The sequence below is a fragment of the Trachinotus anak genome, unplaced genomic scaffold, assembly GCF_046630095.1.
Source record: "Trachinotus anak isolate AG129_WGS33_773 ecotype Australia unplaced genomic scaffold, CSIRO_AGI_Tana_v1 ptg000003l, whole genome shotgun sequence".
NCBI classification, from domain to species: domain Eukaryota; kingdom Metazoa; phylum Chordata; class Actinopteri; order Carangiformes; family Carangidae; genus Trachinotus; species Trachinotus anak.
This window is the reverse complement of record NW_027273854.1, coordinates 18,831,593-18,843,759: the sequence shown is the minus strand read 5'-3', so window position 1 is coordinate 18,843,759 and position 12,167 is coordinate 18,831,593. Positions and strand designations below refer to the sequence as shown.

The window sequence follows — 12,167 nt, the reverse complement described above, 5'->3', positions numbered from 1 at the left end:
CATTGGCCAATCACCATAAGGGGACGCACTATAAAAGCGGGTCACTCTCGGGTGCTCTCCCGTTCATACTGAGAGCGCGCGCCTCGTTTCCGGTGCACCTTGCTTCCGCTTTGCCGCAGGCAGGAGAGAAGCTCCGTTATTGTTTGCACTGTGGCACGTCCTTGTTGCGAGGCTGCTTATATTGGTTGCTTATGACTTTACAGATCTCCTGGCTGTTGCTTCCCGTGTTCTGAGCAGTGACCTCTCTGCTGATCGCCGCAGGTAGCTTCCTCCCCGGTTTCATTGTGCCGCAAACTTCCTGCCGGTGGCATTTCACAAACAGTTGTGCTTCAGGTAGTGACTGCTGGATCAGACTAGCGCCTGCAGATCCCCTTGTCTTCCTGCGGGTGAGAGCTCACGCTGGTATGTAGCCTACTCTGACATCAGCTTTCTATTTATTTATCACTTTGGTTTAATTTGATTTTCATGCGTTGTAGGAGCTGGCTGCTGTTGGCGATCGCAGCCGTTTAATGTTCTTTGTGTTTATTTTAACCTGGGCCCGTTTTAAGTGTGAATGGTAAGAAATGTGATCGTGAGCAGGAGTCTATTTGCGGTGTTCTGATTTATTTGTAATTTTGTATCTACGTTTCAGCCTGGTTGTTTTTTCTTGTTTGTATTATTTGTGATTTATTATTTGTTCCAGTAATACAGTAATATGAGCTTTCTCCCCCAGTTCATAGTACCTTTGTTTTGTTCTCAAAATATTTTTTTTTCAGCCCCGTATGTACATAATGTATTATACTTAAGTTTTTTGTTAACCAGTAGTTTATACGTCTTCTTATCCCTATGTTGTTGAAAGTCTTTTTCCAGTGTAAGAATTTCTCTTTCTAATTCTTCCATTTCTGCTGTGTATAATTTTTTTTAAGTCCTTTTGTGTAGGAGATTATTTGTCCTCTTAAATAAGCTTTTAATGTATCCCATAGTATGAAACTATTGGGGGAGGAAGCACAGTTTGTTTCACAAAATAATTTAATTTGTTCCCTGATAAATTTACAAAAATCAGTTTTTTTTTTAAGGAGGGTCGGATTCAAACGCCACCTATACATGTTCTGCATTTTCTCAGGCATTTCTATGGACAGAGTGAGTGGAGAGTGGTCGGAAAGTATCCTTGGCAAATATTCAGACTCCAATGCTCTGTAAGTCACTTGTGTTGACAGCAAAAAAAGATCTATTCTAGTATGTGAATTATGGCGACTAGAGTAATAAGAATAGTCTATGATTTGGGGGGTGCATCTGTCTCCAAACATCTGTTAGATTTAAATCCTTCATAAATGACTGAGTAGTTGAGGCTGACTTAGTTTTAGAAATGGAAGATGTTGATTTATCCAAAATTGGATCTAAACAGAAATTAAAGTCTCCTCCCATGAGAATATATTTATGGCCTCCTGATACCTTAAGAAAAATGTCCTGAATAAAAGCAATATCATCATAGTTGGGGGCGTAGAGATTTAACAAAGTCCAGTATTCCGAATAAATTCGACAATTTATCAGAGCATAGCAGCCTGATGGGTCACTAATTGTTTCCTGGATAGTGATGGGGATGTTTTTATTTATTAAAATGGCGATTCCTCTCGCCTTAGAGCTGAATGATGAAAAGAAGACTTGACCTATCCACTCTCTCTTTAGTTTTTTGTGCTCTTGCGCGGTAAGATGAGTCTCCTGGATAAAAGCTATGTCTGTTTTTATCTTTTTCAGGTATGTTAACACCCTTTTCCTTTTAACGGGCCCATTTAAACCATTGACATTAAAACTAACAAATTTCACCACCTTATTCATATGAAGAAGTTTGACAATGACTCGCCTTATAGTCTCTCAGTTGTAAACTTAACAAAGATGCCGCTCTTTTGATAAAACCAAACAAGAAAATACAAACGAAACCCAAACCCCCCCCCCATTCAATCACCAGCCGGGACCTCCGCTGAACGCTTTCTGAAAGTAACATACCTAACTAGTACCTTGTCGGGCCCGGAGCTCTTTTATATAGAAACTTGTAATCACTCGGCATATAAGTAACATGGAATAAAGACATTTTAACACCCGCTTTACCTGTAAAGATAAACATGGTAATTGAAATTGTCTTTCAGGTGCAGTCTCACACAGCGAGTTCCCTTTTTTTTTTTTTATCCATAATAACAAGGATAACATTGCACTTACACAAAGGCCACTGGATAGTTCGTGAAAAGAATATACAGGAAAATCTCTTTCCTCTCGACCTTAGAAAAGCTGCAGTGTTGCACCTGTGGTCACAGGTAAGGATCAGGACTCATCACCTCCCGGGAAGTCTCGGAGAAAAGATGCTGCCGCCTCGGGTGTTTTGAAAACTCTCCTCTCTCCATGTGGTAGGATAACTCTCAGAATCGCTGGATGGAGAAGGCTGAACTGAAGTTTCTTTGCTCGCAGCTCCTTCTTGGCGTGGTCATATTCCCTTCTACGCTTCGCCAGGCTCTGGGAAAAACATCACCGTATTTCCGTTATAAGTGATTAGCCCACCTTTCTCTCTGGATATCTTAGCAGCTGTTCGGAGAATTTTATCCCGGTCCTGGTACTTAAGCAGGCGGATGAGGATGGGTCTGGGCCGTTTATCTCCTGGCGAGCTGAATGTCGGGGACCGGTGCACGCGTTCAATAATCAGGGGCTCGGGAAAGTGCTCTCGCCCCAGCACCGATGGGATCCAATCTGTGAAGAACCGCACTGGATCTGTCCCTTCTCCGCCCTCTTGTAGGTTAACAATGCGGATGTTATTGCGTCGGCTTTGGTTCTGTAGTTGGTCAACTTTGTCTATGAGAAAGTCCTTCTCCTTTATCTGACGGAGGACGCGAGAGTCCAATTCAGTTAGCTTGTCCTCCGCTGTGCTAATCCGCTCCTCCGCCTCCGTAATGCGTGAGCACATCCCATCTATTACCGTTCTCAGCCCCGAAATAGCCTGGTTAATTTCAGCAGTTTTGGCATCGAGTTTCTGGGAGAGGGCTTCATTACCACGTTTTATCTCCTGTAAAATGGCGCAGCTTTGTTCCACCTCGCGTTGGTCCTTCGCCGCCATGTTGCACCTGGTGTTCGCTTCACGTGTTCCAGCTTCCCGAGAAGAAAAGTGGTCAATAATTGAACTTTGAGTCTTATTTCGAGGTCTCAAGTCCATATTACAACTATTGGGCGAAGTTAGAGGTAGAGCGGGTGTTATTTATAAGTTAAAACCGAGTTTTCCTTGGGAGCTCCGGACCAGACGTCGTCTTAGCTCAGCTGCATCAAGTGACCCCCCCCCCCCCGCTATTCAGCCACTTTTATGATGAGGACATTTTCATGTTTGCTTTTTGCTGGAACACTGAAAATCACTCACTCACTCACTCACTCACTCACTCACTCACTCATTGACATAATACACTCCCAAGCCCCTTACATCACAAATACCTGCCTAACCCGACTATTCTGATGGTGTTACTGAATTGTCCCCACCAAAAACTCTAGAGGGTTACTGCTAGGATCTATTTATTCATTCATGACGTATTGAAGACATCAACTTGGTAGATAAGTTAACTACGCTTCAAGAGCTTGGTTTTGAATGGGCTGTTATAGATGAATCCAAAGGCAGTGGCAGATACAAAAACATATCAGAGGTTGGTGATTATTCTCATGTGACCCTCACCAAGTATCAGGAGCATTGTGAGGAAAACCAACAACCTTGAGAGGGGGAAGAAAAGAAAAATAAATGGGGAAACTTAAACGAGTGGTTGAATTTGTTTCAGAGACAGTAACAGTATTCAGTTACATTAAGGTTTCATTATGAAGACCAACAACTGATCAGATCCCTAATTGACAATGTTGAAAAACATTCACTTGATACAATCAGGAGCAAACCTGTTGCTACAAGTGGCTACAGTCCAACTTATTTGCTAGAAGTGGCCAAAAATGTCAAAGAAAAAGTGACAGCATTTGAATCAAAGAGGAAATATGCTCTGAAGAAGGAGTTCACAGTTGATCTCTTACTGTATGTGTTTGACAGAGCTAAGAGTTGGCTTTCAGAGTCCCACAAGAAATTCAAGATGAACAATGATGCTCTAACTTATTTAGAGAATAAAAAGGATCAATATTACAACATTTTCAGAAGCTTCTGTAAAGGAAGCTCTTCTGCTGTTGTTCTTGGAGAGTTGATCTGTGAAAAACTGAAGGTTTCCACTGTTGAGGCTGTCTGCAACAAGACTGCCATTGATGTGGCTGGAGAGATGAGGTGCAGTTTCCCAGCATTCAGTGGGAACAGACTGAACCTGGAGAAACATGTGTTGAAGTCACTGGCAGAGAAAGAGGACTTCAGTGATTTCATCACCTACATCAAACATCCAAGGAAACATGTAGAGAGGTTTATAGAAGAGGAAGTAGAGAAATACATCTTCACATCTCACAGAGATAAAGCACGGGATATACTCAAGAAAAATGTTGAGGACATGAAACAATTTGTGAGTCAGACTTTATTTACTGCAACAGAGAGAGTCAAAACCCAGAGAGGACACACAGACATGTGGCTGGAGGAATTTACCAGTTTGCTGAAAGATGAGCTGATGTTTGATGACATTTGTTCTCAAACCTTCAGAGACATAAACAACTTTGACTTTCTCAGAGAAGAGATAGAGAAAGGCCTTGTACTCATCATGAAGGAGACGAGCAGCCTCTCACTGAATAACATGAGTGAATTCAGGCTGACACCTGATCAAATCCTCATTGATCAGCTGTGCAAGTGCTGCTGGGAGAAGTGTCCATTCTGTTCAGCAGTTTGTACCAACACCATAGAAGATCACAGCCCTGATGACCACAGTGTCCCTTTTCATCGACCCTCTGGGATTAACGGATGGCACTATAGAGGCACAGTGGAGCTGGTCATCGATTTCTGCACAACATTAGTTGCAAGTGACTGATGAGTCTAAGATGACATACTGGATATGGTTTGTGTGCTAATTTCAAGGGCAACTGGAGGACCACTATGATTTAAAATTTCAGGGTGAAGGAGAAATTCCCAGAGTGTGGAGAAAATACACTAAAGAAGAAGCGATTAAAAGTCTGGATGAAATGTGTAATCTGGGTGACCCAACACAATCGTAAATCAAACTTTCATCTTCGACAGGTTGTTTTTGTCTGTGACAAACAAATGTAGACAGTAAATGAATCATTACAAACTACAGCATATACAAATCTGATTGCTTTATTCATATTAACACAAAGCACAGAAGAACAATAGTAATTTGGAGAATAAATGAGGCATAAAAACTCATGTGTTAACATGAATATGAAATCAGTGTGTCATCTACAAGCCTGGTTAGTGTGATATGATATAATAAAAATGTCCATGAAGACAAAGCAGAACACTGTGTTGTTTTTTATTTTTGTTTTTAAAGAGAAAAATCTTTTTTTAATACAATGCATAATTATGATTGTGCAATTATTATTTTGAGGTTTTATTAAAGTTAAATACATTAAATTTGAAGTTCAGTGAACATAAGAAAAGTTGTGAGAAGGTTGATGAGACATGCTGTCAGAAATGATTTCACAGCTGTGAGCTTTTCTGATATTCAGACTCAATGTAAAGAATCTAAGTCATGTGAGGAAAATGTTTCTCAAGGATTGTATCATTTCTAAACTGATCACTCAGTGACAACACAAAGATACCTGTTGAGTTTAATCTTTCATGTTATTGACGAGAATAATAAAAATACCTACATCATATCTACTGAAAGACCATATTTTCTTTTTTTTTTTTTTGTTTCTCAAAGACAAAGCCTAAGTTAATTGACACTTTTGAGACCTGCCATCTGTTAATAGAAGATCCCACCTTTTGTAGATGATCTATGAAGCACATTAAAGTCTTCTTCCTAACTATTTCTATTTGATAAGTCTCGAAAGCTGCTTTATACTTATTTGTCTTTTTGTCTTGGTCTTATAAGAAATTCACACATGCCTCTTGAGCTTCCTGATATATGGTCTTGGGTTAGTCAACTCACGTTCTCTGACTGTGTGGTAAATTTTAAGTCTCAGTTTCTCAGTGTGTATATTTTTATTATTTACTGATAACATCAAATGCCAGGCAGCAGTAAAATCCAGTGACAGATCGTCACCTTTGATGCATTTGAGATGGCTTCTAAAGCCAGTTTTCATGAACAATCTTAGTCGACTGTTCCTCTTTTTGAATGTGATCTGCTGCCTTTTAGGAAACTGCCACAATTTAGTATTGCATCTTTGTTAAGTTTGGGGAGAAAGACTTTTAAAAGCTCCAAAACCACTGGATACTACATTTCCCACACTGCAACTCAGCAGTGTCTGTCATTAGACCCCCTCTGGCCTCCACTTTGTTAAAAATTCAGAGACTCAAGTCTGAGCTGAAATAACCCTGATGACATCAGTATGACATCACCAGAGTTATTTTCTCAGACTTTAGATATCTCCCTGCAGAGACAGAAGTGTTTGCACAGGTAGAGTACTCCTTGTGACAAATAAACTGAACTTTATGTGTAAAATTGGTGTAATGCCCCTTTAATTGGACTGTCACTCTGTATCAGATCTATCTGAAGTTGTGTCACTGTGTGTGAGAAAATATTTTTCAAAGCCAGGATCAGGCTACAGTTTAGGAAACTGCGCCCTCAGAGACAACAAAACAAGATCATTTAAATGTGAACATTTTTATTCTTGTGTCCATCAGGAAGCTCCACCTCAAACGTGTCTCCCTCCAGCTTCAATACAATCTAAACCAGAAAAGATGCTTAGAGAGTAAGACCTTTTCATTTTAGTAGAAACATTCTGAGACACATAAAACTCAAACTATCTATGTGTCAAGGGGAAAGTGAGCAAATACATTTTCCCTTCAAGCCTTAAGCCTTTCGAAAAATCCTTACTAAACCTTCCATGCTACTTTTCATCAAGTACACACGTCTTCTCCTCCTTCAGCTGCCACTCACCCGCTGGATTCATCGGCTTCCAAGCTTAATCCCCTGAAAAAGAGACTTTGACCTTTGAATCTGCTCTGGGGTCCAATCCTGACAAAAGTACGAGCCGTAACAAGTAGTGCTTTACACCAGGCTAGTGACTCAGCACACCTGATCTCCTTGGGAAGGGCGTTCCAGAGTTTGGGGGCTCTAATAACAAATACAATCATCTTTGGTTTTTAGCCATGACTTTGGGACAGATAACAGAGTTTTGTCCGAGGATCTCAGGCAGCACGTTTGGTCACAAGGGGAGAGGAGCTCTGAGATACCAGAAGGTGCCTAACTGGATCTTAAAAGCGAACATAAGTATTTCAAAATCAGTTCTAAAAAACACAGGTAGCCAATAAAAAGAGGCTAAATGATCTTAACTCTTAAGTGGTTCATATTTGGAACCAGTTAAGAGTCTAGCTGCAGCATTTTGGATGAGTTGCAGGGAACAAAGAGATGTTTGGGAGAAGTGTACATGGAGCTGCAGTAATCAAGACACTATGAGATGAATGTGTTAATAACCTTCTCCAAATAGGTGAATGACACAAATGATTTGATTTTGGCAATATTCTGTAGATAATACAGACATGATTGCACAACCAGTTGAACTTTGAGGTCCAGTTTGAAATTAGAGTTAATTATTATACCAAAATGTCTGGCAGAGGGCTTTAGGTTGGAAGCCAGCCAAGGAGGTTGGTATCAATCTGGACCCTGACATGAGCGGCGGCAATGAGAATGACCTCAGATTTAGTGTCACTGAGCTGCAGAGAGTTGACAGTCATCCACCTTTTAATGTCTCCTAAGTATGCAGGGTTTGTAGACTGGATTAGTCATTTTGTCATTGGAAAATAGATTTGTGTGTCATCAGCATAAAAATTGAACTTCATTTTATGGTTTTGTATTATGTCACCCACAGGAACATGTAACGGGAGAAAAGGATGGGACCTAAGATTGAGCCCTGGGGAACACAACAGTTGTTAGGAGCAGAGGAAAACACAGAATCAACTGAAAAGTGTCTTCCAGGTAGATAGAAGATGAACCACTGAAGGGCAACACCAGATATGCCTACGGGGTCCTCCAGACGGTTTAAGAGGACAGTGTGATCGATAGTATTACAAGCCGAGCTCAAGTCCAGGAGGACTAGAATTGAGCAGTTACCTGAATCAGCTGCCAGCAGGAGGTTGTTGCTCACCCTACTAGACTAATTGCTCTTTTCACTGTCTTTCTCCTTTTTTTTTTGTTAAAGAACTTTAAAGGCATCTACTAATGATATTCTGGTCTTCTGTCTCCCCATAATGACCTAAATTTGATAGCTAACTCTTCTTGTCTGGCATCATTTTTTATTTATTTATTTATTCATTCATTCACATAATGTGTGTTATAGTGCTCAGTGTCATTACAACATGCAGTAGGGCTTTTGTGATATCTAATTTGCTATTTTTTATAATTCTAATAAAGTAAGGCCATTTTCTATTTAGCTTTAGCTTTACAGTTAATCAAGACTTGTACATCTACAGTGGCAAGAAAAAGTAAATGAAACCTTTGGAATTATCTCTATTTCAGTATAAATTTTTCATAACAAATGATTGTATTGAGCTTGTCCATATTGAAACTCAAATATTCACAGTGTAGGTTGGAAAAAGTATGTGAACCTCTAAGCTAATGATATCAACAAAAGCTAACTGGAGTCAGGAGGTAGTAAACCTGAGGTCCAGTCGGTGTGAGTTACTAGTTTATAAAAAAATCAAACAAAAAAAAAAACAGGGGTGTTGTGGCCGGTGTGATCCCATCACAAGATGGTCTCTAGTTTAGAGAAAGAAACTAGAAACTGACCTGGCATGAGACATCATTTCTTTAATAACAAATGTAGGTAATAATTATTAGTATTGGCAGGAGAGAGATTAAACTAAGTGTTTGGTTACATGGTCCTTAAGTAATTTCACATAGTATAAGCATTTTTTATTTTTATTTTGCATAAAAATCAGCAAAGATTAACTGAGAAGAATCACAGCTTATCACAACTGGGGGTTAATAGAAGAACAAAGGAACTCCTCTGCTTAAATCTAAATTATAATACTGCAAAGAAACATAACTGACTAAACCAAGACTTTACAAAATATTTTTAGGACAGTAAATATCTTTCCTTACAATGTCTATAAAGGTCTTTTATTATTTTATTTATTTTCCACTTTTATCAACTGAATGTCACCCAGTCTTCACTGGACTCCATGAGAAGCTCACTTCACATTTATATTTATATCTGTTGTGTTTCCCTCCTTTCAGTGACATCATGCTCTCTCTACATCTCCTCTTGTTTTCTGCTGTTTGACAGTTGTAAGATGAAGTGTGTCCTTCTCTTCAAGTGGAGCTGGTGTGGAAAACAAACTGCTGCTGTGTTGTCACAGGCTGCCACCCTGTGGTCAAGTACTTGAAATGCTGGACAAGCGTCCTGTATAACAGCTCATTCAGTCAGCACATTTGATTCTATTATTTATCGTTCGATGTGTTTTATTATTTTCTTTAATGTATTTTTTATTATCATTATTTTGAATAAATACTGACTAAGACAGACTATAGTGAACTAAATTGTGTATAATGGGACTAATAACAATCAACACAAGATGGCAGGTTTACTGCCATATGGAGATCAGATTTACACCAATTATTATTCTGAATGTAGCAAAGAAAAACTCTTCATCATCTTATGTCCAGCTTAGTTTAATGTCCTTTAGTTTCTAATGAAAAAATAAATTTACTCTTCATATCTGTCGTAGGATGGATTTCCCCTGAAGTGTTGACAGAGGTCTGCACTTTGTAACGTGCCTTCAATTTGAAAATGTATTAAAAACGTAAGTTTAAATCCCAAATCCAGCTACAACACAGTGCTTGTAACATACCATCATTGATATTATTTTTGTATGGTTTTATTCTGCCATCTTCAAATGTGAGACTGTGCCTGAGATGTTTTCTTTTCCTTGTGTCATATCAGAGACGTCAGTGTGTTTTCTTGTCCTCTCTGTTTGCAGGACTGCGTCTGGATTTGTCACTCTGCCCCGCCTCTCTCGCCTTGACAGACAGTGTCAAGATGGAGACGCCCAGAAAGGGTCTCTACCAGACGGCAGCGGCAGCATCGCACTGAAACGCTCAGATTCCCTCACCTCGTTCACTGTAGACCTCGGCCCCTCCCTTATGACTGAGGTGCTCAGCTTGATTGACAACCCCAGCTGCCTTCAGATGTCCAATCACAGCCAGGCAGCAGGTGAGGAAGATGAAAGAGGAGATGAAGAAGATAAAGACGACAGCTCTCTATCAGAGACGCCTGTGCAGAGCCCTGGGGTGACTTCGCCCAGCCCTTCGTTCAGCAGGAGCATGAACAACAGGGGCCGCTCCTGTAGCTCTAACTGGACAGAGCAAGAGGAGGACAGGAGGTCTCTGAGGACGCCTGATGCGTCCGCTGGGTCTCCACAGAGAGCGGAGCCTGTAATGGAGGCAGAAAGGTTTCAGAGAGCAGCTGACGTGCTGTCTCGTCATTATGGTGGAGAGTCCTTCACAAAGGGAACAAGGGTGAACAACAACACACCTTCTCCTGCAGTTTATGGAAATATACACATTTATGGAAATATACTGATCATACTAAAGGTCATTTACAGTTTGTACCTTTAGTATCATGTGCAGCAGGAGTCTCCGACCTTTTTTATTCTGAGCTACTTTAACAAAATAAAGTGTGTTACATTTGGGTGTTATTTCTATTTGGAACCAGGAGCAGATTCAGATGCAGACAAGGCTGATATAATAAAAGGTCTAAATAAAACAGCAGGAGAGAGAGAATGTGAATCCTTGGGGGAAAGCAGGGATGAGTTGCAGGTGTGCCAGGTAGTCAGTGCTGCACCATGCCCCTGTTGAGGAGCACTTGGACAGCACACCAGTCTAGCACAGGGCTGACAGACAGAGACAAACAACCAGGCACTCTCACATACTGTGCATGTCTCTGGACTGTGGGAGGAAGCTGGAGCTCCTGAAGGGAACCCACGCAGACACGGGGAGAACATACAAACTCCACACAGAAAGGCCCCAGGCCCGGGATTCAAACCCAGAACAGCACTAACCACTACACCACTGCGCCGCCTCAGAAAAAAAAACAGACAGGGGGAAAAGACAGACACAGGGAACACTGGGGAAAATGCTGCAGTCACAGCGAGGCTGTGACAGAGAGCTCCTCATGTCTTATATTACTGGTTGTATGTATTCACATAATGTATCAAAACACTCAAACTGATCTCCGGACCAAATAAGATGGATAAGATGTTTAAATAAGTCATCAAAAAAACTCACATCAGTGTCAGTTTTTGTGTCAAAAAATATGAGTCAAACCTGAACACACAGACATGAGAACACCACTTTAAATAAACGTCCATGTATCTCCTTAGAAATCAGAGAAGAAAAAAGCTCCTCAGTAAGTGATCCAGTGATAGCTGTCAGTCTATACAATTGTACATAACAAAGAGGATCTTAAAATAGCTCATTCAGTTCACTTATAGGTCTAAAATGTGAACAAACATGAAAAACAGACTCAAGCTGAAGCCAACAGGTTAACACACCTAATACATGGCAACATATTTACTGTTTCTAGGAAAAGTTCATCTGTTCTGTTATCCAGAGGAGTTGCTATCACTGCTTGTTGCCTACAGCATATCTGATATAAACAAACTCCACAGTGTGACTCATTAGAAACTGACAAAATAATTATTTAGTGTTGAAGAGCAGTGAGTATATCTGTGTATTTGATGTAGCTGCATTTGAAGCAGATTTACTGAGTGAAGTCGTGTTGCTTCCATGAACTCCACTTCCATGGTTTGTGCAGAAAATATCTTCTGAACCTTTGGGTGAGTTAACTCTAAAACAGGGGGGTGAGCTACTGGTGGCTCTTGAGTGTCTTAGTGTTTTTAGTTGTCTGTGAAAAACAACTGTTGCGGTATTAAGTCTTACCAAAATAAAACACATCTGAATTGTGTCTTTATTGCCGCCACTTTTATCTGAAGACAATATTAAACACATAAAATTCTTAATCTGTGACTTTCCTCTAAGTAACGAGGTTTCATGGAAATTAGAGCAGAAAGAGCAGAACAGTCTTAGTTTTACTTTCACCTCATCTGTGATATGGGGTGGGAGCAGGTGGGA

At 40.3% G+C, this 12,167-nt stretch overlaps 3 protein-coding genes and 1 pseudogene across 6 annotated transcripts in view; 3 read left to right on the top strand and 1 right to left on the bottom strand.

Moving 5' to 3' along the window:
• The window catches only part of LOC139618429 (interferon-induced very large GTPase 1-like), a 266,067-nt gene that overhangs the window by 15,995 nt on the left and 237,905 nt on the right, over positions 1-12,167 (top strand). The gene's annotated exons all lie outside the window — the stretch shown is intronic.
• The window catches only part of LOC139618456 (galectin-2-like), a 98,595-nt gene that overhangs the window by 24,425 nt on the left and 62,003 nt on the right, over positions 1-12,167 (bottom strand). The window lies entirely within an intron of this gene.
• Positions 3,743-5,748, top strand: LOC139618451 (interferon-induced very large GTPase 1-like; annotated as a pseudogene).
• Positions 9,936-10,667, top strand: LOC139618452 (uncharacterized). The gene has a single exon (XM_071474388.1). The coding sequence runs from the start codon at positions 9,951-9,953 to the stop codon at positions 10,650-10,652; it is 702 nt and encodes a 233-aa protein (XP_071330489.1). The 5' UTR covers positions 9,936-9,950; the 3' UTR covers positions 10,653-10,667.

Coding starts and splice junctions, on each gene's coding strand:
- LOC139618452 (XM_071474388.1), top strand. CDS start 9,951: ATGTTTTCTTTTCCTTGTGTCATATCAGAGACGTCAGTGTGTTTTCTT.